General features: G+C 40.6%; 1 protein-coding gene across 1 annotated transcript in view; it reads left to right on the top strand.

Annotated features, from left to right (window-relative positions):
* The window catches only part of LOC137668795 (protein FAM169B-like), a 47,758-nt gene extending 34,960 nt beyond the window's left edge, over positions 1 to 12,798 (top strand). Inside the window, 4 exon segments of the mRNA XM_068410588.1 lie at positions 4,885 to 5,067; positions 7,251 to 7,379; positions 11,354 to 11,415; positions 12,423 to 12,798. Of these exon segments, the coding sequence (XP_068266689.1) occupies positions 4,885 to 5,067; positions 7,251 to 7,379; positions 11,354 to 11,415; positions 12,423 to 12,647 (599 nt within the window). The 3' untranslated portion in view covers positions 12,648 to 12,798.
* The last annotated feature ends 13,693 nt before the right edge of the window (positions 12,799 to 26,491 follow it).

Here is a 26,491-nt window from a genome sequence, read left to right as displayed (position 1 = left end):
TGATAAGACACTTTGTCACGTGCCAAGATAAATGTCTCCAATTTTATCTATGTCAGCGGCTTCCATATTAGACAGCTGAGGAGTTAGACCTCACTGAATGTGCTTACTTAAAGGTACAACAGGAAACGTCAATTTTGTGTCCCTGTACCTTTCTTTGCAGACAACAACCTGAAAATGCAATATTTTTGCAGAAAGCCTCCATATAGATACGTTGGTTTTCAGATCTGTTTTATATTCTTTTAAGTATTTCTTTCAGATTTTTTCCTTGGTGTGCTCTAAATCTGTGTGAAAACCTCAAAAAGAATGTGTTTTGTGTAGTGATGTAGGATTAATGACCATGGTTACTGACACTATTTTTTGTGCAATGAGACCATGTAATTCCCTGAAAGTTTTTCTTTTTTATTTACTGAAGATTAGTAATTACTGAAAATGGACTTTTATCACCTTCACATACATGTTAGGAGAATGTAGAAGATTCATCATGCAAATAAATCAGTAAGGAAGTTGGAGGATGCTATGAGCCAGCAATGTCTTGGTCCCTTTAAGAATAAAACAGAACAATCCCCCTTGTTTATATACAGAAAAAAGAGCTCAGCTTTTTTTTTCCTACTGTTATGTATTCCTGTTTCTGTAACACACAGGAGCTGCCCAGTTGTGGACCAAGCTGTCTGTGGTACAAAAAGCAAAGGAGTCAGATTGCCAAAGCTTATCCCTTCCTAAGTTCACTGTGTCCCTTTTGTCAAAACTTAGTAGTAAAACTGTGGAGAAAGATCGTATTCTCTGTGCTGTCAGTCAAACCAGCCTTAACAAAACTGGGTCCTCCAAGAAGGCTGTAAAACATGCAGCTGAAGCAGGAGTAAACGCATTGTTGGCTTCTCATTCGTTCTGCAGAGATGCTCCACAAATCACGTTTTGGGGACACCTGACCGCAAAAAATCTAAGCTGATACAAAGTAGGCAGCAAAGCAACCCTGGCCCAGTCTCTGCTTTTTGGTACCTCAGAGCCTTAGAGATGGTCTTTGGAAGTGGCTACCCAAGCTAAAATCCATTTCACACCTTTCTTCATATAAATAAGCCTTTGCAAATTTCTTTTAACACTTTGGTGGCCCAGGTGGTATTCTCTAGAAATAGATCCCTGAAAAGATAATATTTTTCACTGATTGCATACATTTCTTTAAGAAAAAAAAAATTAAATCAGAATTAAAGTTAACCTGACAGACAATTAGCTGAAATCTTGTTGGATAATTGCTTTTCTCTCCCTCTGTTTTCTAGCAATGATATTTTTAATGTGCATTTCTGAGGCAGACTGAAGGTTCTGGCTGTAATAAAAATTAAATGACTACATACCAGTCAAGACATGAATTCATTTAATTTTATTGAAGCCAGAACCTTTGTTCCCCTTCTCACATACAAACTCACACAATGGGTTGACCTTGGGTTCTATTCAGCAGAAATATTCCCCACCCTTTACACAAGCACTCAGCCTGCTTAAGGCCTGTCCAAACATGTGTGTGCCAAGCCAACTTGTTCAGCAGGGAAATAGTCAGTATGTACAACCTTGTTTTGTTTGGGTCTGTTGGATGTGGGGTCTGGGTTGTTTTTTTTTTCTGGTTTGTGGCTCTTTGGGAATGCTAATGGCTGTCTGCTTTCCTGCCCTTGTAATATCTGTTTACCATTTTGCTGGCTCATAAGTTGGTCATTTGGCACTCGTGACCTAACCAAACACATCAAAGGCTTTCAAAGGGCAGACTGTATGAATACTTCCATCTCCATTGCCAATGCCCTTATTTTCCCTGTCTCCTCCTTCACCTCAAAACTTAGTCTGTTTGTGTGTTTCAACAATGAACCAAACCTCTGAACCAAATGTGTGACAGCCTAGTGGTCACCTCTGGGCCACCATTAGCTTACGGTAACCTCTTTGCTATTGGATGGGAACCAGAGACAAAGTGACCTTTGTTCCAAAGGTTGGTTTGTTTGTTTATTTTATTTCAAATGGTTGTGGGCTATGACTCTTCTAATATGTTTCCCAGGGACAAGGTGAAGAATGGCTTCATGGTTTCTTTATTTACAGTGCCTTTAGACACTACAAGGTTTTGTCGTCTTCTCAACACAAAATTAGGAGCACAGACATAAATCACTCAGCTCCTGGGATTGCTGCACAGCAGTCTCATCAGGATTTATAGGAGTCAGACTATATGAGATAATAATAAACTTATAAGGACACTTGCAACATGCAGGAATTCTTAAAGCTATTGACTTCATTAGGAAAAATTTGTCCCTTTCTTAGAATGTATGGTGCAACACTGCTGGAATCCAACATCTCTGTTGGGCTGGCAGCTAACAATGGGACTGGGGATATACTCAATTTTTTGGCTCTTGAAAAAAGAGTAACTACCCATCATGTGTTACAAATATTGAAAGGTTATAAACACCACCACAAACCATCCTTTTCCAACAATGTGCTTGAACATGTGTTTGAAGTTAAGCCTGCACTTTGATTAAGCAGGGATGTGAATGGATTGGTTATGTAGCTACATACTCTTGTTGTATGGCTGAGTATGTGTGACGTGGATTCTTGCTAAATGGAGAGCTACAGCCTTGGCAAATCATGGTCTAGAATGAAATATAGTCGTGTATGCTTTGCTGAATTATCCTAGAAAAGAGAGTAATCATAGTCAGGCATAGAGACTGTAAGCAAAAGGTACTAGACACTAACTCAAGGAACGGGAGTAGATGTCAGCTTAAGATAGGTATTGTCAATGGGATAAATTAAGAATGGATCTGTTAAGTAAAAGTCCTATACTGGAATTTAGGAACAGCCATTCAGTAGGAGATCTGTGAAACTATGAAATAGGTCTTAGTGAAGTAATGAAAGTTTCATGTCTCAGGATACTGAAAACTAGACTGAGTGGTACACTAGTAAGTGGTAAGAAAGAAAACCAAGAAGATCTTGGTGAGATTTATGCAACAAAGTAAGAAAATGTAATCTTTTTGTGTTACAAAGGCCTGGATATCCATTTCTATTTAAACTGCCATGTACCCAGATAGAAACAGCATAAAATTTTTGTAAATATTTTCTAAAAATGAAAATAAATCAGCGAGATGTTTCTGTGGTTACCTTGTCCTATATGTAGGTAGTTGGTGAGCTGATGTTGGTCATTCATTTCAGGGTTGAATGCTTATGCTGTCAAGTAGTTTGAAGTTCTGTTTTTATGGTATTCTACACTGAATGGAAGTTGTACACTGAACTGTTAATGTACCTCATGCAATAGGACCCTAAGTTGTTTAGGGTGAACATTAAAATTTTGGACCCTGAATGTCTGTTCTTAATCAACTTTCTCTTGACTCCAGTTTGCGTTTACCATACATGATTGCAAAATCCTTGGTTCTAATTTTTTTTTTTTTATAGTTTTCACTGAGAACTGGGTTTTAATAGTTCGGACGCTTATACTTGAGTCTGTATTTTGTCCACGTGTAGAGCATTATGTCATGTCCCCATGATTTCAAGTGACTGACTTAATGTGTTTATTAGCAAGGACTGTCCCTGAGTGAAAACCCTAGTTTAACACCGATAGTAGCAGTTCAAGCGATGGACTAGAAGCACATACATGTGATAAATTACCACTCAGTAGAAATCAAGTGACTTACAAAGGAGTGCTTACAGTACTTTCTTAAAATGCATCACTCAGTTGTTTATGGCTTCATACCCAAACGCCTTAATTAATGTCTACACTCATCTTCCTGCAGAGGCATGATTTTTGTGTGCTGCAGTGTAAGGTTGAATCTAAGCTGCTGCCGTGAGTTTAGCTATCGCTTGGATTCTACTCAGTGCTTTCTCAGACATAGTTCTTTCTCTTTGGGAAGTCATCTGCCTCCTTGTTATGTGCTGGGTTGTGGCTGCCCAGCTTCTGCTCTGTTTTCTGAAGGAGCCGAGTGATGGACTTCCCTTCCTCTGGCCTGGAGTCACTGCAAGTGTAAGCAGTTAGGGATCTGTTTCCAGTTTCAGGTGGAGCAACCCCAACACTTATGTTTTTTGTGTGATTCTCTTACCAACAAAGGTTTGAAGATGACTTCTGGGTATGTGTTGACAGATAACAGCAACTGAAAGAGAGGAAGTATTCTTTTGTACAGCTGCCTACAGAATTTACTGAACTAGGAGATCAGAGACTGAATATGCAGTAGAAGGGTTGTATAACTCTGACCAGTAGAAGTCAGAAAAGAGGTGTAAATGATGAGGCCAGTCAAGTTTCATACTTCAGAGTATTATCATACCATTTGGGGAGGCATCACAGCAATGTATGCAGAGGCCAAGAGAGCCTCTCTTCTCTCCCTGCAGTCATTATGAAATTGTTAGCTTAAACAGTGTTGGGAGTTTTCTCTGGAATCATTCTCCACTGCCCAGCTGCATCAGGCAGTATAGACCTTCTGAGCATTTAGATCATACTGCGTTGTGTGATTCAGTGTATTTCATGAAAAGAGTTTGTGGGGTGATTTACCAGAATAGCCAAAAGCTAAAGGTATATCCTGAGATTACATTCAGAATATTTATGCCTCTCTGGCTATAGCCCAGTTATATCTTTTCAGTGAACTTTCCTAGGTATGTTGCCTGTGTACCTAGATGGTCCAGTTATGAAGAATCAGAGTCTGGAAAATACTGTGATGAGACCTGTCAACCACATGTTAAGCAGGCCCTCTCAGTTTGATGGCACAAATCTTCATCCTGGGAGGTGTTTTACTGTCCATGCAAATGTACTTCAGTTGGGGTCATCCTCATAGCCCGTAGAAAGGTATCAGGGCAGTATTTGTGGCTAGAATCACACAGCGGTTAGTGCAGCAATACCAATTCTGTTTTCAAATTCATCTGTTTTTTACTGTCTGCTTTCAGGGAGCCTATGTGATGATGCAACCGGTCAATGTTACTTGCTGCCGGTTTTGGATACTATATTCGTCCGGAGAAAGTACAGAAGAGGTGGCCTAGGGATGAAAATGCTGCGTGATTTCTGTCAGTCTTTCGTGGCTGAGGATGCCTTGGGGATCAGCTGCCCTATTTCTGCTGCAATGTATCAAGGTAAATCATTTGATGTGGAAGCGTTAGGTAAGGGTCATGTATAATGTATAAATTTCAGTATGGTCTTGGTAGGATTTTCTTAACTGTGTAAGAGTTCAGTGCACTTGTCTGAACTGAACTGTTGTTAGTGTGCAACTGTTTACTTTTCTGGAAACATCTGGAATTTCCTGTAGAAAGGCCAGTATTTATGTAGGACAATGAGAAGCATAAAACTCATGCTGCTTGTTTGACATTTTGCATTCTTATCTGTCTCACTTAGAAATAGAACCGTGTCATTACTCTAGACGGTGACCTACTCATTTTATTTGACACCATAGGGAAAAGAATCATAAGATGTTGTCAAGCCTACATTATGCATTAAGTAGTTATATATCTTCTCTGTGTTCAGGTTGAAGTTCTGGTTTTGCTAGTAAAATTTACAGACAATATCTGTGCTCACATTATTTGTAGAACTGTTTTCTTTAGAAAAGCATTTTTCCCTGAAGTTTCTCTCTGTATGGTATAAAGTCTTTTCCATCATTTTTTTGGGGATGTTGCTGTTGACTTACGGCTTTACAGCCTTTTCCTAATAAGTGTCAACAAAATTTTGACTATATCTGTTATGTCTCTTCGTAGTATGTGTCATTGAATGTATACAAATGTACCCTGATGTGTAGAAATGTACCCCAGGAGTTTCTAAGGTACTTCTACTTCTAAATTCAGGAAGGAATAGTATTGACAACATTCTTTCTCTTCTCCCAATAATATCCATTTTTCCTATGGCTTAGACATAAACATCAATGGTTTAGACACTGGATCAGAAAGCTGCATTGTTTATGTGTTAACGCTAGCGATATATTGCAAGACTATGCTTTCATCTCAACTAAGATTAGAGTTAATAGTGAATAAATTTGACTCGTATCATGTTCTAATTAGGTTCTCTAAGTCCTACTTTTATAAAAATACTAATACTGTAAGTTAAATTTTGAGTATATTGAAGTCACTGCCTTTTTAAAATTTAATTGGAACCACAATCTTGTACTTTGACAAAAAAAAGCAACCTTTAAATTTCTGTACTAAATGTGCAGTTTTCACTAGCATGTTATTTAATGCGCTGTAGAGGCCTAAAATGGAGTAAAAAGCCATTTAACATATATCTCAATTTTGGTATATGCTACTTTCAGCAGCTTTTATAGAAATAATTAATTTACTTTGAATATCCTTGGATAAAATTAATGACAGCTCATTGCTGTGAGGCAAATGTTTACATATCAGAATTAGGGTTTTGGTTTCAACATCCCAATGTTAAACTCAACTGAATGTTGAAGAGAAATGTCCCACCTAGATTCGTTCTGCAGTATGATGAACCAGAATGGAGAGAGGAGAGCATGAAAACACTTCTGTTGTTTACAGGTTACTGTCTTAGTACAGTTGATGGAACTGATAGAACAATGGTTAAGGAAAGTCCCATTAAATTTTCTTAACTCTTTGTCCTACAACATGTGCCTCCTCTTGGCTCTGCGAACATCCTAAGGAAACCTCTAAATAAGACAGATTTCAGTTTGATAACATAAGGAAACCTAAATTTGATTGTTTATCCAAATTATATTAATGTTCGGTGTGTACTGACAGCAACAGGAATCTGTGGGAATATGGTTTCTCAAGGCGATCATACATCTGACACAGGTATCCCTGTTATTCCTCTGTTAGTTCTTCCTATGTCCCGTTTTCCACACCCAAAGAAATAAATGAACCCCAGCAACGGAGTATGGGGTAGCAGTAGAAAAATGGAGGATGGTATTGGCCCCACCTTTCATTTGGGAGTAGTGAGGGTTGAAAAACCTGCACTGCTGTTAGTCTAAAACCTACTAAGTGTCTGGAGATAGTTCTGTGATGCAGTGCCAGAAGAAGGTGGCTCAGTAAGTCATTTCAAGTCCTGTGTTTCTGCGCTCACAAGGAAGTAAGCTAGACTGAAGCCGATGGACAGGATTCACTTGTGCCTGTTTAGGTCATTCCACATAGACTTTTCCTAAAAGCCCCAGCTAAAAGAAGAAAAAAAAAAGGAAGATGAGAAGAGAGAAGAAAAGATTTCCCAAGGAACTAATGAAAGTAGGTCTGAGAGAATTTCCGGGATAGAATATACTCGCTCTTCCACTGTACTTTTCACTCATTCATGCTTTTACCCCTTGGTTTCTCCTATTCAGTTTGCCAGAAATTCTTGCAGACTTATCCTGAGGAGCAGAAGCGACTGTGGGAGGTGGAAGCACCAGGAGATTGGAGCCAGCGAGTGAATATCTGGTTAAAAATTCAGATGGAGTCATCCCCTGCAGGAAGTGAGTTAAAATAAACAGTGTGAACTTGGCCATGTTAGTTACATAAAGATAAGAAATAAAATCAAGGGTTAGGTAGTGATAATGGATAGGTTGTTTCTCTGTTGTTTGGACATGGAGAAACTACTGAGTGTGCAGTCCAGTTCACCGGTCTTTTCCCAGTAAACAGGACAATTCTTAGAAATTATGAGGTAATGAAATTGAAATACAGAGCATCTGAGAGATGCTGAACAAAGCACAGTCTTGGCAGAAAGTGGCTGTAACTCCCATTGCAGTGCGCTTACAGCAGGCCAGAAGTTAGCCTAAAAAATTCCTGTTGCACAACACAGTGTCTGGGTTATAGAGAGGGGTTTGTTTCTCTGAAATTATTACAAAGAATAAATTTGTATGGCCAATGGGCAATGTGTTTAATTACCTTCAATTTGCTGCCAATGCCATTCTTGGATGGAAACACAAACATTTTCATTATGGTTTTTGGAAGATTCAAAGTACTCTCCTACAGGGTAAATCCTTCTTGCTGCGAGCATTTTCTGCCTACTTCACAAAAGATAGTGACAGAGTAAGAAAACCTTTTGACAGTTCTTATGGGGATCTTGTTGATGGAATCTGTTCAGCTGGCTTGGGAATCCAGACAGGCCCCTCTGCTGCATGCACACAAGCTGTGATGAGCACTAGGTTCCAAAAGAAAGGCACACATTGTCACTTTCTGGAAGTGCAGCGAGGAGTGCTGCAGAGCGAATTGCTCTCATGCCTTCCCACATCTATCCTGCTTTGTACTGGCTTGGGGACCTTCAGTTGAGACATTGCATTTCATCTCGTCTGCAGCACCCCACAGGAGAGTTAAGTCAGAATTTAGCCCTAGGCTGGGTTCCTCTAAAGCCATTATATTTATGTTCCTCATGCTTTAAACCAACAAAACCTGGTATTGCTCTTTCCTTTAATACATCTTGCTCAGTTCATCACAGTGGCAATTGAACAGAACTATGATCAGATCAGCAAGCAGAAAGTGGATCCTGAAGGAGAGTGTACTTTCTTTTTTGTTTCTTCTTTTTGCCATCTTCTACAAAAATGAAACAAAGCAAAACGACCCCAAACGTGGGTAAATATAATTCCACAAGAGTGGCTGTCAGTAAAAAATATACGTGAGGCCTGGAAACTGCCTTGGCCAGTTCTGCACGTAAATGAGAGCCCTCATATGTACAAAAGAGGAAGGGGGGCAAGTATAAACCAGAAATGGGGAGTGTGTGTTTATATATTTATATGGATTGTGAATTGCAATGTGATCTTTATAGTGGAAGGGAACAGAAGCAAGTGAATTTGGCACTAAAATATATAATAAAAATCTGCTTTTTAAATTATATTCTCCACTCTGGTGCACAGCTCACTGGGCATCGCTTTCCTTTACACTGAATGTGCTGAACAGGCTTTATTTCATCCATCTTCAGTGGAAAATCAACCCGCTATAAAAGCAGTATTTAAAACAGTGTGTAATACATTTATTATATCTGTTTTACATATGGAGTCTACTTGTGTGCTTCTTGTGCTTGTATTATCCCAGTACTGTGCATATTACGCACCCGGAGAAATACCAAGGGAGAGTACAGGACAGATAACGCCTGATAAAACTGGGGGAGAGTTTCCCTTGTTTTGCTTTGTCCTAGAGGCAGCGTTACTCCTGCATAGCTCTGTCTGATAGCTGGTGAGGAGATGACAAGAGAATTTTCCAGGGCTTCATGCTATCTGTTAATAGTAGATAAAGCAGAAACATTTTCTGAGTGCAGGAATCCTTTATCATCTGACCTAGTGTGCTGCTTACCATACACTTAGAGAAGCTTGTGTTTCCAGAGTTGTGGTGTAGGGACGCAGAGACGAAAGTGATGTGGCATAGAATGGAAACCACTGGAGTTGTGTGCTTACGTGTTCCATACACACACAGTCATTTCGATCTGCAAGTTTGCAGACAACACCAAACTCAGTGATGCAGTTGACACACCCAAGGGAGGACATGCCATCCAGAGGGACCTGGACAAGCTTGAGAAGTGGGCCTGTGTGAACCTCATGAGGTTCAACAAGGCCAAGTGCAAGGTCCTCTGCCTGAGTCAGGGCAATCCCCGGTGTCAATCCAGGCTGGGGGATGAAGGGATTGAGAGCAGCCCTGCTGAGAAGGACTTGGGGGTACTGGTGGGTGAAAAGCTGGACATGAGCAAGCAATGTGTGCTTGCAGCCCAGAAAGCCAACCGTATCCTGGGCTGCATCAAAAGCAGCATGGCCAGCAGGTCAAGGGAGGTGATTCTGCCCCTCTGCTCTGATGAGACCTCACCTGCAGTACTGCGTCCAGCTCTGGAGCCCTCAGCACAGGAAAGACATGGACCTGTTGGAGCAGGTGCAGAGGAGGGCCACAAAAATGGTCAGAGGGCTGGAGCACCTCTCCTGTGAAGAAAGGCTGAGAGAGTCGGGGTTGTTCAGCCTGGAGAAGGCTCTGGGGAGACCTTATAGCAGCCTTTCAGTACTTCAAGGGGGCCTGTAAGAAAGATGAGGACAAACTTTTTGGCAGGGCCTGTTGCACCAGGACAAGAAGTAATGGTTTTAAACTAAAAGAAGGTAGATTTAGACTAGATGTAAGGATAACATTTTTTACAATGAGGGTGGTGAGACACTGGTGCAGATTCCCATCCCTGGAAACATTCAAGGTCAGGTTGGATGGGACTTCGAGCAACCCGATCTATTTGAAGATGTGCCTGCTCATTGCAGGGGGTTGGACTAGATGACCTTTAAAGGTCCCTTTCAACCCAAACTATTCTATGATTCTATCTTTAGGGGGTCACTTGGGAACATAGTGCTTCATTCCTACTTGCTTTGTTATGTAGAAAGCAAAACACAATGTAATTCAATGTTGTCAGCTCTAATCTGGATCTATAGCAACAACCATGTAAACAGACAAGTCTTACTCTGTCCTGATTTCTTAGATCCCCATCGACATTTGCAATGCTATGTTTTGGAACAAAATTATTGAGAAGAAAAATTGAAAATTCCGTTCATATTACATTTTTCTCCCCCCCCCCAGTACTCAGGATTGAATACTGTTAATGTTGTTTAAGAATTCTGCCATCATAGATATTCCAAAAAAGGTTTCCATAACCCTGAGGTCAAAATTTTAAATTTTGCAAGGTTATGTGGCTGCATCTAGTGGCAGTACAGGTAAACTGCAACTGCTACTTCAGTTTGGATGTGCACAAATACATAGACATATATATACATGTATATTTCTGCAGGTATACATATGTCTATAAAAATAAAGATCTTCAGCATGTTGTCACACATAGCTGCAATCATTCATTCTGAGCTAATTCTTATTGTTTGAAAAACTGAGAGATTTATTTACAGCAAATAGTCTCAGTAACAGGAACATAGTGACATTTCTCTTCTGGGGCTGATTGGAATAACAGAAGTCATTTAATGTGATTTGCTCCTAGTTGCTAAATCTACCAGGCAGTGAATTGAGCTGTTTTGAAGTAGGTCAGTAATATACATAAAGCATGTAAATGTAAAGCTAATGCAAAAAATAAGCAGACGGAGCAAGAATTAAAATAAATTTCAAATGATTGCTTATAATCCTTTATCTGAATTGATCAAAGTATTTTGCACTTCCATGGCAATGCATTTTCTGAAAGGGAGGAAGAGGTATGGGTTTTCTTGGTGTAAGAGGTGAATGGATTGTCTGTTTAGCAGAACTTTCAAGCTAAGACAGACACAGACATTTTCTTTCTAGTACAGTTGTTCACCTTAGTCTTTTGTGGTAGTGTCATCAGGCACCCTGGTTTTGTTAATCAACAACAGGAAGGCACAAAGGGTTGAAGGTAGCATTCAGGTGGCTTTTTCTGGTGTGTTTTTTAAATGAAAATTGCCATGGAAGTCTGCTAACTTTTTTTCCTTTTTAATCTCTTTCTGGGGCAAAACTATTCACCCCGTTTCTCCAGAGGCTGAAGCGAGCTTTCAAACCAGTAAACCCAGGCAATCAGATGTGGACTAGATGAGTAAGGTACAGTGACTAATTTGCTATTTTATGACTTTCTTTTTCATTGGTGGCGTTTTCCCTTTTTGGTGAAGTAGTGAGGTTTAAATATGAGAGACCATCACAAACAACTATAGATGTTTTTTTCTACTGGCCCATAGGTTTATGTACGTAATCATAGCTATATAATATATATACATTCACATATAATTGATTCATATAGCTAATTTATATAGCTATAGTAGTTTGAGAGGCTAAAGGGTACAGGATAGTTTTCGCTAAATGTTTTAGTTTGATCCTTACTGAGACAAGGGAACTGTAACCAAGCTGGCGTACAGCGAATTCCAAGGTTTGCGTATGCAGTGGCTTTCTGAACTGAACTGTGATTTTTCCTGTGACTATACAGGGGCTTGAGTGTGACACCTGTAAGGCAAGCTCTTTACTGACCTAATTGCTTTATCCCACTACTGAGCTGCAGATCTGTCTGTGCTTAGTTTTTTGCAGGATGGAGGCCTAAAACAGGCTGAGAGGTTTGAATGAAGCCTAAACCTAGGTAGGGGTACATGTATCTCAGAAAACAAATGACAGTAATGAAGCTTTTTTAAGTAATAAAGAAAAAGGAGAGACGAGTGGAAGCAAAACAAAGAGCTGCAGGGGTTGTTTCCCCAGTACATTTTGGTTGCCGCACAATTAAATCAGTTTGTTTTGTTCAGACGTGGGTCTCCTGGGGGAGCTATGACAGCACTGGCCCCTGTGGTGCACGGTCTTGCGTTATGTGCTGTGGTCATGGCTTCAGAGCCCACCCAGCCAGATCAAGGCTCCCTGTACTCCCAGTTTTCTTTATGCTGACACTTCTGGGAACTCAGACAGAGCAGCAGAAATGAAGCTGTTCTATACAACAATGCAGCTGAGTTTCTTGCCTTGCATGTTTACGGTGGCCTTGGTTAACAGAGGCACTTTATATTAGGATCAAGTCACTGTTTATGTTGTTTGTGTATAATTTGGTGTTCCCTCTGTCTTGGTTCTAATTTCAGGGCATTGAATACATTCCTGGTGTTGGGAAAGTGGCAGGAGATGCCACAGACAGAAAAGATGACACAGCAGCAGCAGCAGAGACTCTAAACTCACAGGGTCCTGAACAAGAGGACTTAGAACAAGGTGCAGGCAATACTCAGCAATGCAAAGGATTCAGAAAAAGAGCAGGCCCTGCAGGCTTTGTTGGAGACAAGGCCACCAAGCAGTTCAGAATTATACCATAACTGGACTTTCAAAAATCAGCAAAATCTCAGCGTGGGCTTAAAAATTGTAATTGACTGTACATAATTGTAATGCTGGAGAGATTTCTTCAGGTAAGAGATAATTATTTTGCAAGACACATGTTCACCATCCTGTGTTTTGTTTTAAATAAAGCTTGAGTTTGCTAATTGTCCTTTTCTTTTTCTTCTCACCAAGTAATTAAGTAGTAGTTGAGCCTAGTTATTCCCCTGCTCTGGAAAGATTTTATTGGATTGCATGAGATGTCCAAAAGGGAATAACTGGAGGGTTTGTATATACTGATGTAAGAAGATATTTCTATGGAAACCACATCCTGCATTATGGAAGAGAGACACCGCAACACACGTTGGTATCAGAATGACAGCTGTAACCTTCCTTTCAAAGAGAACAATTGATCTTGAATTGCTTTCATTTGAGTTTTTCTAGCAGAAGAATCTGCCTCAAACACTGTGGTGGACAGGATGGCACACAAACTCCGTTAATGCAGAAATAGTTTGGTACAGAGGAGAAGAGTGAGCAAGTGTAGGCTCTTTCCTAACGTTTTGCATTTAATTAACTTGGAAGTATAACATATTTCACTAGATTACTCATGTTATGGCTTGGTAAAGTAATTTTGTTCTTTCACCACAAGCTGGTTATGTATTAGAATTTTTTTTTTTAGTGGGGAATTTCTAAAGCCTGAATGTTGTATTAATGATTACAAGTGAAACTCTTAAGGATCAGATCTTTAGTCCAGTGACAGAGAAGGCTTTGCAAAGAGGTAGGCTCAGTGGTGAACAGCAGTAGGGTCTTGATGAACCTGAATAGATCCAGCAGCCTGTAATTCTTAAGTGGGTGCCTTGGAACAAGGTAGCTATTTCTTTCCAGAAACTAATCTAGTATTTCCTGGGAGACAGTTCTGTAGACAGGCATTGTAGGTACACTGTAGGGATGTATATTTTCCCCCGTATGGCATAATTGCTCACACAGAGCCCTGTCACCCTGTTTTTGTTTAAGGTCGTGATTTAACGTAGCATTTATTCACGTATCCAAGTAACTCCTCCCCGGCTGAGCTGCTCAGTAAACCCATATGCCTGAGACACATCGAAATCAGACCTTTCTAGGCATCTCTTTTTTTTTAAAAAAAAAAGAAGCTATAATTGGAACTTACAAGTTTTTGCCAAGAAAATTAAAACACTGAATTGTGTGCCAGCCTTAATCATGTTGCTATGGTTCTCTTGTCTCAAAGAGAATGCATTTAGGATTAACTTTATAATCAGTTGATCTTCAGGTTGTTGATTCATCAAGTTGCAAAGGGCATGCTATAAGGAATGCTACAAACTGTGTGTCCTCCTGTGCAGCAGCCTACATTCTTTCTTAATGTATGGCTAGATACATACCTTTTTTTTTTTTTAAATACAGTGTTTGTGAAGAGTTGCAATACCATTTGCTCCTAAGTATGATAGAAAATGATTCTATGTCTCCTCATGAAAGCTGATTCTGGACTTGCAGTAGCCTAGCAAACTAGCCTCATGTCTAATTTGCACATAACAGCCTATATTATAATTGTCAAGGTAAGGTAAACTGGAGTTGTTCCAGCAAGTGGGGACTATTAAGAAGTTTAGTCTGATTTAAGTCTTTCAAGAAAATTTTATCTAAGAAGGCCCCAGGAAACTCTATATAATGTATGTGAATAAAGAAGATGGATAAGGTACTGTGTGTGAAATGGGCAGACACCTAATTTGATTAAATTCATTCTGTATCTAGGGACACTTTGAGTCAGAGGAAAAAACAGCGATTTTTCAATATCCCCAAACTGAATTTCTGTTTCACCTCTCTATTATCCAGTGATCCACTGGCTGCGTTAACAGCCACTTTACTAGCTGTTCTCACAGAAAAGTTGCTTCTTTGTGTACGAATGTTTTCCTTGGTTATGTTTAGCTTTTTGTTTTCTAAGTAATGCTTTTTCATCAAAAATTCTCATGATGGCAACTGGGCATATTATAGAAGTAAGCAAAGGTGCATTTGATGAGATGGTGTTGGCAGATGGCTTGGTACTTTCTAATCAAAGAAAGAGATCACATTATCCTTCTAATCAAAACTTGTGACAATTAGGCATGTTCTACATTCAGTTCATCTGCCCTGCCTGGCAAATGAAACACACCAAGCAGAAACAGCAGAATTAGAGAATACAGACATTTGCTCATTATCTATATCCAGTAAAGAACCAGAGCCAGGAGTTCTGAGGTCCTACTTAACAGTACTGAACTCCTGGGCTACAGGTTGCAGGAGACACAGGCTTGCTCAGCATATCTCAGAAATGCTGACTTACAAAACAATTTGTCTGAATATTGATTTTCTTTATTTCTTTTTTTTTTTTTTTGTTATATTAGTGCTTTAAGGTATCTGATTAATTTAGAAGCTTGGACCTGCAACTTGTTCTTGGCAGTCTGAAGCGCTTCTTAGTGAGATCACAAGAATCCTAAGAGGGTCTGAAGCAGAAACAGATCCAATATCTTCACTGTATTAATAGAACATAATAGAAAAAACCCAACTCAACAGCACAAACATATTTTTCTCACAGTGGAAATTCTTTTATTTAAAAGAAATCTGCATTTACTTAAGGGTAGGGTGGTTTTCAGAGTGCTGGAGAAGTTGGCAAAGGCTTGAAAGAGCATTCCAATTTTTGGAGTTAAGTTTTCAAAACCTTGGATTTAATCTCTTTCTGAATCTACACTTGGGTGGTTGTGGCTCGACGTGATGGTATTTCTGCTTAGGAGACGAGGTAAGTGTGCGCGCATGAGAGAGATGGTAGACCTCTGGAAAGGAAATTTGTACCTATTGTTCTTATAGACATTTAAATCTAGCCTACAAGTAAGAAGTTAGACATCAACATTAGTGTTAGCAGTGATCTGGGTGGGTGTGTGCCAACTAAATAAAGTATTTGAATCGCTCTCAAGAAAAGTAAACATATGGATTTTAAGGCTAGAAATTTCATTACGTTAATCTGTCATGATATTTCACATAATGTAAGCCAGACAATTTCATGCGTGGTTGCTGTATCGAAAATCATTGGTTTTGGTTGAAACAACCCATTTTTTAGAAAGATTGTTTTGATTTGACAGTTTTGATTTTCACTTGTGGGGCAGTAGGAAATCTGCCATATTTGTTGGTAAGTTCTAAAGTTTTGTGTTTACAGTGCACCCAACTTTTTTAGTCTGAATTAATTTTGCTTTAGTCTCCTATGATGGATTTTGGTTTTCTGTGTAATACTGAGCTATGGCTCTGGTACTATCAATATTCTTTCAATGTGGGGATGGATACTGTCCTGGTTTTGTGGGGATAAAATTATAGAATCCGTTTTCTGTTACATGTTGTTTCAGTTTGTGGCCAGCTGTGGGATGGTGATCAAGGCCATCAGCAGTTAGATCCAGGGCAGCTGCCCCAGGCTGGCCCACAGGTGTATTCTGTAACATTAACATCAGGTTCACTATAAATGGGAAAGCTGGATGGAGATGGGGGGCTTTTTGCTCTGCTCTCTTCCTCCACTCTTCTTAATAGTTGCTATCCCTGAAGGGACTTGCCACCACTCTCTAAGCTAAGTATAACTTTGTGTCTTGGTTTTCTTATTTTATTAAATCTGTTTCAGTTTCAACCCATGAGTCTCCCTCCTTTTCCCAGTTTGCTTTCTTGGTCGGGAAGGGGACACTGGGTGATAGAACAACTGGTTATTGTTCATCCCTGGGTGCGGGCTAAATGGAGACAGGTCCCTTGTGGTCCATCATGACATCAGTGAACAGCACTGGTTTTTGGATTTGTCTCTGTGGGGCAGATTTTCCTGATCTTGATTCTTTCTTCTTGTCCTTTCAGAGAGATTTCAATTTTTCAAATTTCTCCTAGAAGCCTGAACATCATCAGAGACCTGGTTCCACAGTTACAATCACGCTGACCGTTATGGGTTAGCATTTCCAGGCTGCTATGACCTGTGATTGTAAATCATCACGGGATTCTTTTGTGCTTGTGGCTGTCTTAATGATGAATATGCACTGCAAAACTTAAACGACACGGAGGAATTGAGAGGTATCTGTTTAAATGTGTTGCCTTTAACGGCCACGATGGTTGCAGTTTACTACCGAAAATGTAGTCGATCTAGCGTCATCTTTATTATTACCACGAGATGGCACCATTACATAGCGTAACATTGTCGTCATCTCTTGGGTTCTTGAGACAGAGCCCGATTAAATATATCACTGGTTGACTTGACTTCTGAGAAAGGTTACCAGTTCAGAGAAAGGAGGATGAGGGTGTGCTAAAGCTTGGCAGGTGTTTGCCATTCAGTCTCATTGTATCTGTGGAGTTTACCTCAAGTGGGCCAGGGACTGAGATTTTCAAAGATTTGTGAAGCCAAGATGAAGTCATAGAGTGGCATGAAATGCAGACTGCACCCAGATTGTGTCCCTGCACGCTCTTGTCTCATCAGGAAGCCTGGGTGGGACTTTTCCCTGTTGTATTTCATGGTTTCCCAGCACAAGATGGTTCTCTGCTCAAATAACTTGAACATCTTATTTTCTGTTTCTCACCCTTCTCTTCTCTACTGCCTACTTTGCTTCAGAGTACTACTGAGCACTTTTCTTTTTTTTCATGTAATAGCAGCTGCCATATAATATGTTGTTAATTTTCTCAGCATTAGAAAAGCAAGAATTGTCTGTATTTGCTCTAAAGGCTAAGTTTCTTCCTTGGCTACTATGTTTTTGACCATTCCAAAGGAGAGAAGAGCAGATTAAGTAAGCAGATGATTTAATTTAATTTTTATTTTTTATGTTTTTTGAAATGTTTAATGTTTGGTTTAATTGATACAGTAAAACTTCAGTGCAAACATAAAGTTGTACATTAAAGGCAGTTCTCCATCCTAATCAAAGATTGTAACACAAACATTTCACAGCATTCTCTTTCACTTGCTCTTTGTAAGCCCAATGCTAACTCTACTTTTGGGGTGATTTCCTAGTCCTCCAGGCATGCAGTATCGCACTCCATGATTAGTGTGGCGTGATACATCTGTCTGCTAAATAGCAGGAGCTCTGTGCAACTCTTAGTTTATCACTTAAGTAACTTGGGCCAATATCCTCCCCTCCCATCTCTGTGATGATGTTAATGTATTATGGGATCTGTTCAGACACTCAAGAACTGCTCTTGAAGGATCTGCTAGAAGTCACCTTACAGAAACTTCTGATGCCTTCTTTTTGCTGTGGTTTTGGTGTAAATTTTTAGAGGTTTAGAAATACAAATTAAACACTTCTAAATAACCACTTTTCACTTGTGTTACTTGATTATGAGAAGTGAGCCATCCAAAAGACTGCCTCATAAGTAGGTGCCAAAGTAGGAAAAAAGAGCTAACTTGTCTGAACACATTAGTCTGAAAAACAGACTAACTTGGCACCTTTGCATTGACTGTACAAACAAAGGCTCAGTGACATTCTTAGAGCTGAGGGCCTGGCTGATGTAGTTGGGATTGATTCTGAGTGACCCATGTTCCTAAAGAAAGCCTTGGCACGTCAGTAAACCACAGCAGTTGATTTGGAGTTGTTTAGGGGTGGTTCAAATCACACTTTAGTGTCCTTTCCTATGGATGAAGAAGGGAGGGAACAGTTTAAACTTCATTACCTAACTGGATCCTTCTTAACATTTGCATATCAAGGATGTTGCAGAAAAAGACAAAATTAAGATGTCCAAATAGAAGTTCTGATTTGTCAAATCCATTGCACAATTGCATAAGCAAAGAATGCATCCAACTATAGTTAGTTGTTTGGTATTGACTTAGGCCTTCCTGTATATATTTCTTGTTACAGATGAGCATGCAGTAAAATTTAAATACACAGGAGACAAAATTAGGAGTTTGTAATTAGCCTGCTTTTCAATTTGTTTCCTCTTGCAATGCAACTTGATGGTTAAAGTCTCAGTTTAATCTTCTCTATTTGCCTTAGACTTTATCCTTGTGTTATTGAATTTTTCTGTCTTGAAGGTTGTTGGGTTTTTTTTTGGTCGTGTTTTTTTTAAGAAATCTTTTTGGTTTTAATTTAAACTGAAGGCTCCATTTTTGGAAGATCAATAAACTCCATCTGGAAGAATTCTTTTCTCCCAGCCACCTGACACTTAGATGAAGTTAAACTTTTTTTTTTTTATTTTGATTCTCATGGAGGAGATCAGAGGTTGCATTCACCATGATGAGTACATTTGGGGATGTCGGTATTCATTCCCTGACATCTGAGTTGTAAATTAATAGCTCAGCCTCTCTGGACTGTGGTGTGTTAAAGGTCAGTGACTATGAGAGGGGAAACACTTTGGAGCTATGTGTGACCTCTGGTCAACAGGAGTGGCCTTGGCTTAATGGCATTAATTTCATGCTGCTTTCAGAAGATACAGATGTGCAGTATACCTTCAGTCCTCCTACCTGGAACCAGTAATCCCCTCCCTGCTTTCTGCAAGGAGCAAGGAGGGAGAAGAGAAAAATGCTTCCTAAAGGTATTAGTTCAACTGACTCATTTTCGAAGTTTCTCCTTGCTTAGCATGTCCCCTCTCTTCCAAGCTTTTGATAAGTATCTTAACTAAGATGCGTTTTAGGTAAATGCTGTCTTCAAGCTGCATGGTATAAAAGAGCCTTCTGATTCCCCCACCCTCTCCAGATCTTGGGGCTGGCTCAGTCTTTTTTAAAGCTATTTCTCTTGTGCTGCATGCAGAGCCCATCTGCTGTAATACAGACTGAAATGCTGCTTTCATCCTTGTTTGCGTGGAAGGTTGGTGGGTAAATCAATTGGAGTGAAAGACGTATTGTCCCTCTTTGCTCTATGTCACAAGCACAAATATCTTCCTTTTAAAGTGTCTCTTGGTAGAAGCCAAAGCCTTTGGCACAAGCCACCTCTGCTAGTTTGACCTCTTTTGTGCATCTGGAATGGAGGAGCAGCTCTGAGAAGCACAGAACAAAACCAGCAAAATAGCAAGAGAAAAGGTCAAGAAGGGGTCTTGCTCCCTGTAGACATCAGAAGTTTCTGCAAGATGATATTTAGCGTGTCCTGCCTGAACAGTTAAGGCATCAAAGGCACTAGCACTTCGATAGGCAATATCCTTGTGAGTTGTCAGATAGATCGCAAAGCACGTTGCTCTGCCATGCTGGGGATGGGAGGGAGGGATCTTCTGACTTTCTACTCATTGAGACTGAGAGCTTCAGAGAGCTTTTGGCTTCCAACAGTTGGATGTACCATGCTGTGCTCTGTCCTTGCCTGGCTTTTGACTTACAGGCCTAAGCTTACAGAGTGGGGCTGCCATCCTACAGAGGAATGGGAAGGCAGGTTTTTACCAAAGACAGAGCTGACATCAGTTACAAGCAATAGAAGTGCTTGATTTTTGCTTCTGTATCTTTGCCTGGTCACAGCCTTGCAGTGACTTACTCTCAGACCTGCAGTGACTTACTCTCAGACCAGCCAGTCTCTTTGGTGAAGCATAATTACAATGACAGGGATGATTTCCTGTCCTCTCCCATTCCAGCCATGGGATCTGAAGGGGAGGTAAGACATACTCTGATAATTCACCTCTCAACTTAGCAGGGTCAGGACAAACAATAACGCCTGTCCTAGCTAAGGGAAAAAGCCACTGGTATTAGAAATCCAGGAGGCAGCCAGTATTCTGCTGCTCAGGACCCAGAAATGCTGGGAAATACAATCCTGGCAGCTTTGATGCTCGATTATTCTGTATATTTTGTAGCAGCGGACTGGTGTAACTCTGATTGGAAAGAATCATCTTTGCCAAATCTCAGGTTGAAGCCCTGCCCAGGACAATACGCTCATATGGCGATGACATGGGCTGAGTTGTGTTCTTCATTGTTGTTATAGATTTTTCACAGTCCCCTGGTTTCATCTGCAGTTTTTCATGCACAGGCGCAGTTCCGCTTCTCTCCTCTTGTATCCCACCCAGGAGTAGTGTGGAGCTTCAGACGAGTCTGCTTTCCCTCACAAAACCCTGCCAGTATCTGCAATCGACTTAAAATGACTTACCCTGGCTTCACTTGTCCTTACTTAAAAATAAACATGGACTGCTGGGTTTTATATATAATGCCTAAAAAAAGAAAGAAAACAACCAAGCATAGAAGAGAACTCGGCTGATACAGAAGCACATGGTATAACGCCAGTTTGGCTAAAATCTTTCCTGAAGTCTGGAATTCATCCAGGGTGAAACTCACTGCGTTGCTGCTTTCTGATGCCAACCTCGCTCGTACAACCACCATATCGGTGCACATCAGTCCTGCCTTTCTGGCCACAACAATATCTGTGCACATCAGTCTTGTCTTTCTAGCCACAGCCTCCGGGTAGTTTGAGCCCCACTGTGTCCTGATGGTGGGTATTCATGGGAGCCAGCATCCCACGCTGTGCACTGCTGCTAAGGGAGCAGTTTGAACCCAGGGATGCTCAGGCTGAAGTTAGTAGCCAACTAATAGCACCACTTGTTGAGAAATGCCATTTGAATCTGTGGTTTCTGGTGCTGAGGAGTGAACTCATTGTGAGCAAAAATTAGCCAGGATATATTTTGGGCTTTTAAAAATTCCTTTAAAGCTTTCCAAGTCATTTGCAAAGGCGTGGATGAGAGCTTCAGCAAGATGGTAGGTTAAGGAAAAGAATGAGGCTGTTGGCTTGGAGAAAGAGGGGTGATGAATTAAAGTGCCTTTGTGGAAGTAAGTCTCTTTCTGCATCAAACTGTAGTTTCGACCTTCCTAATTAATGTTGTTGTTTTTCCTCTTACTGTATGCAAGCTGTCCTAGCCTGACCTATTGGTTCACAAGATAAAAGGGGTTAGCTAATCAGAATGGAGATCCCCTCCACTGGCTTATCCAAATCTTTACTAAAAGTGTGATAGCCGTGAACACAAATATAACAACACAGCTAAGAATGATCTATCTGGGAGTTTAAAGGGGGAGGGTGGGTGAAAAAAGGAAAGAAGTCCATGTTGCTTTGAGGTTATTTTAAAAACTGAAGCTGTATAGGTCAATACCCCTTAAGCTTTTTGGTTTTTAGTTCTCTTAATGGTATGGCAGAAATCGTTAATTGTATTATTAAAAAAGCTTTGAAGACTGTATTAATGTAATGTGACCTCAGATCAGTCAAGATCACATTTTCATTATGATTAAAAGATTCCTTGTCCTGAAACATTGATCTCATCTTCAGCTGAATGTGTCAGAGGGAGAGGGGCTGTTTGCATGTCGGGGCTGTAGATGGCAATATTGCATTTCATTCTGCAGCGTGCTCTGCTAGACCTGCTCACCTCAGAAAGGGGCCCTGAACTTCTTCCCTCAGCTTCCAAGAGCGAGTTTGCACTTACATAGCGTATTAAATATTCCAGAAGCAAAATAATTCGAAATTCCACTTTGAATCAAAGTTTCTTCAGTGACTGGTGTCAGGTGCCTGAGTTACAAACTGAACTGCAGCACCCAAACAGTCCTGATCCTGCATGTCAGCTCTGAGAATGGGCATGTGCATGTTAGGGACCATCAGCATTGTCTGTCTTGTAGCAGGGATTCAATGAGGCAGAATATGACCCCTGGAATTAACGTCTCCCACTTGGTTACTGTGATTTTTCTAGATTTTGATGGATTTTCCATCTTTGCATGAAGAGAGTGAAAGTTGTATCAACTAGTTTAGTTTATATCCTGATTGAGGAAGTTCAGAAAGGTACCTAGCTAACATGTTGTCTTCCTTTGTACTGTAATATTTGGACAGACCTTATAGCAGGTCCTGGAGAGGATGAGAAGAGACACTTTGCAAAGAGCTAGGAATCAGGAAGGTGTGTGTTACAGGGTCTTACACGCTTCGACTGTGCTGTGCCCTAATGTGCTATGCTGCTGAGTAGGCGGACAAGGATTTCAGAATGAAAGTGACATCTGGGGTCAGTGATTTACGAAAATGAAATATGCTGTGGCAGCTCGAAGATACGATGTATGTAAAGTGCTACTCCTTCTTTGTCCTGTGGGCATATGCCATGTGTCTCCACAGTTTTGTGAGGTACCAAGATAATTGCCTTGGAACTCCTTGCTGCGCAGGGTGTTGCAGGATGCTAGCACACACGCTAAGCGATGGGAAGCAGAGGGGTGTGCTGGCTGGTGTTAAAGCTTCAGTGCTGCTGACTTTTCTATAAATAACTGCTGTTTGCTGTAATTGGTCACATCACAGTCCGTGGTGATCTTTTATATTATTGCTGGCTGCTGGAAAACTCCCGGAGGCGTAAAATAGATACCAGGAAGATCCTGCACCCAGCAGTGTTTCCCCATGCGGCACAACAGGGTAAAACAGAAATAGTGTTTACCAGGAGCTGATGAAGAATTTTCTGCAGCAAGAAGGATGAAAAAAAAAGAGATTGCACCTCTGAAATGGTAGCAGCAGGCCATCACTCATGCAGGATATTGCTGGGTCTTGTGGAAAGAGAAAATCTTCATAGGGTTTCTAGCGGTGAACTGAATGGGTATTATTATTTGCCTCTGACTTACGGGTATTTTTTGGCTCTCCATAAAATAACAGTGTCTTGCAAGAAATTGAAAACTAGAGAAAAAAAAAAAAAGTAGGTAGTTGGCTTGTGTAAGATGTGCGGGGATAAAATGTGTAGTGTTCTCTATGCTGAAGGATTCAGAACACTTGACAGACCAAGAATGCTGAATGATACCTGCCACCCTCTCTTAAATGCAGCTGCCTGGAGTGGAGCACAACACTGAGGTGAAGCTGCCAAGCATCAGGAATCGATGTTTTTATTAAGGGAGGGCAGAAAAGCACTGGAGTTAGATGTTCAGGAAAGGATTGGAGTGGAAAGGGTTGAATTGCCAAGCTTTGCTCAGTAGTGAGCATTTGAAATAGTTACTGTCCTGAGAATTGAGAGCTGTAGTGAACCACTGTAGAGCTGTAGTGGCTCTAAGGCCACTAGGTGAGTGTGGGTTGTGTGTCCCCCACGCATATTTCATTTCTACCTCTGTATTAAGCTGCATTTGTCCTTCTACAACACACAGCGCGGTACACTACATGCATTAGAGAATGCATGCTTCATTGGCCTAATAAAAACTTTGCTCATGTTGACAAAGAATTTATTAGAACTGAAATCTTTTCAGCATTACACAAAAGCTGGCACAGAGAACAGGACTGTGGAGGGACTTGTCAACAGCCTCTCAATTGACTCTTGCTGACTGATATTTCAAGATTAGATGCTGTTGTCGGGCATTTAATGTAAGAAAGGATTGCTGCGAGATCTTAGCTTCTGTCCGGGTTATTTGCTATCGGTGGGAACTCTTTGGTTCCAGCAGTTTGGTTCTTTGTGATTTGGAAGAAGCATTGAAAGTCCACATAGCTGTGGCTCAGAAACATATTGTCCTTCAAAATATGCCAGGAAAGTATCGCTGTGACAGAAGTGGGGTAAAAAGTTTACAGGGAAGAGAACAGCAGGATGCCTTCTGTGGCCTCAGACAGCCCCACCAAGTGATTCCTGGGGCATGGCTTGAAAGCAAGCTATATTGCTTGCTGTAAAAAGGCAGATACTGTACGAAAGCCATTGCTCACTTATGAAAAAGTCTAGGCTATTCTGGCGTGGATTTGCTCATCCAGGAAAGAATTAACTTGCCGTGATTGGGCAAGGTGCCTAGTTGTAGGACATTATTTGCTCTGTATACTGAAGTCTCCAAAGCAATGAAGAATCTGGCCCTTACGCAGCAGAGCACTGCAGTAACGTGAGACCACACTAAGACTTATGCCAGCTAATCTTCAGCTATATGACAGTATCCGTTTATGTGGGTGAAGATGCATACCCAGAGCCATATTCAGACCACCTGATCATGTTTAACTTTCCTTGTTTTCCTGTCTTCTTCCAGTCAGGATCCACTAACTATATAGTGAGTGCTCTCAGTTGTTCATTGTGCTCCTGAAGTTACACGTGTGCGTTTATTTTAGGTGCCATCATAAGCAACCTGCATATGGTCTATGTGGATGGGCTGGTCTTAAAATATTGCAGCAACAGTGTAATGACTAATTTACAGTAATTGCCCCTCAGGCAATAAAAAACTAAACAAACTAGAAAAAATTGTGGAGGTAATTGGCAATAGACTGGAGAAATGGCAGGAAGAACTCTAGTAATATCTGAAAATCCAGATGGAGAATTTTAGATGTTTGTCTTCATTTGAAGACTGCATAGGTAGGAATTCAGCACTGAGACTCCTCAAACTAAAAGTGAACAATGTTGAGAGAAGACAATACCTATTCAGAAACAGCAAAGATAGTGACCTATGAGAAGAAGGAGAGCTCTGGGAGTGTAAAATCCCACCTAAAAACAATGCTGCAGTCAAGGAAATGAGCACATCTGATGTAGCTCCTTGAGATCCAGCAGTAAGCCTGAGTGACCGGGTTGTACTGGGAGAAGACAACAATGAAACGAAGAATTATGTTTGGAGAAGATTGTGGTCTGCAAACTGCAGTACAAAAGCTTTTCTCACCATCTACCTTTGAGGACTGTGCACCAGAAAAGAGCCCCTCCAATCTTCTGAAGTCAACCTGGTGCTTTCCACGCTAGTCTCTGCTACTCTGGCACCTTGCAGAAAGATAAAGGTAAGCAGGTGAGACACCTTCTGCCTCCTTCTCTTATTCAAGCAGTTCTTGCTCCTTCTGATGACTAGTTCTCATAGTGAGTAACTAGATTTGGGAGGGAAGGGGAGTTTCAGTTCCTAGATTGCTGATGTAGAGTTAGATTTTTGTTTCACTAACAGTTATTTATTTTGCTCTAGTCTTCAGGTACCGGGAGAAGAAATGAGCAAACCCCTCTGACACCAGTTTTCACCGTGACAGTAATTTGAGTCGAAACAGCTTTGCCTGCAAATAAATAAATAAATATTATATGAAAAGCTTCGGATGGAGCTGCCATGTTCATTCTTGTTTCTAAAGCCCCCACAGGCCATGTCACATATGTGGGTCGTGAGGTCTATCGATTATGTGTCAGACCCTTAGGTGTCAGTAATCAATAACACTAACCTGCAGAAAATGCAGCAGAGATTTGCTAAACCAACTCTTCACATTGTTCTTTTTCTCGTATTTAAGATTCCTGTGCCTCATGAAAAACAACAGAATGCACACCAGCAAAGGCAGGGGAGACAAAAACATCATTTGGCTGCCACCTCGTTTACTGTCCATTTTCATCTGATTCTGCATGGCTCTTGGTGAGAAGGCAGGGTGAGGAGGGGCAAGACAGGAAAGGGTATTTCCAATTGAATGGCTTCTGAGAAGTAGAAATGAAAGTGATTGAGTTGGGAGGACCTAAACATTTTGACCCTGACAGCTTATTAATATTTAACAAGGTGCCAGATTTTTCTTCGACACTGGAAATTGTTGCGACTGTCTGTCTCCAGCAGACTGAATCTGCTTTCTCAGTCCACCATATCTAATGTACCTGCTTCCAGTCTTGAATAGTTCTGATTCACAAATGGTTTCCTTTATTTGCTATTTCTGAGAATAAAGAAGGTAGTTTGGCAGATTAAGTTGTGAATTTTTTCATTCAAACTTCATAACTCTTTATGTTCTCAATGGGTCACTGAGCAGACTGTGGTTTTCTTGTGTTGATTGTGGTTTTTAGAATCATTCCTCAAATAACTTTTAACAAAACATGTATTTGCCTTTCTGGTTTGCAGATTGCTTTTGAGCTGTTCACTTTGACAGTTCTGTCTTTTAAATGTAAGCAGCTCTGATGAGATAAATATAACAATTTGGAATTTGTATTCTCATTTTTATTTATATTAATGCAATACTTCAAGATGGTATATGAAACTGGGATCCTATTGGGGGCGGGA

This window comes from Nyctibius grandis, chromosome 11 (genome assembly GCF_013368605.1).
Source record: "Nyctibius grandis isolate bNycGra1 chromosome 11, bNycGra1.pri, whole genome shotgun sequence".
NCBI lineage: Eukaryota > Metazoa > Chordata > Aves > Nyctibiiformes > Nyctibiidae > Nyctibius > Nyctibius grandis.
This window is presented reverse-complemented; position numbering and strand designations above follow the sequence as displayed.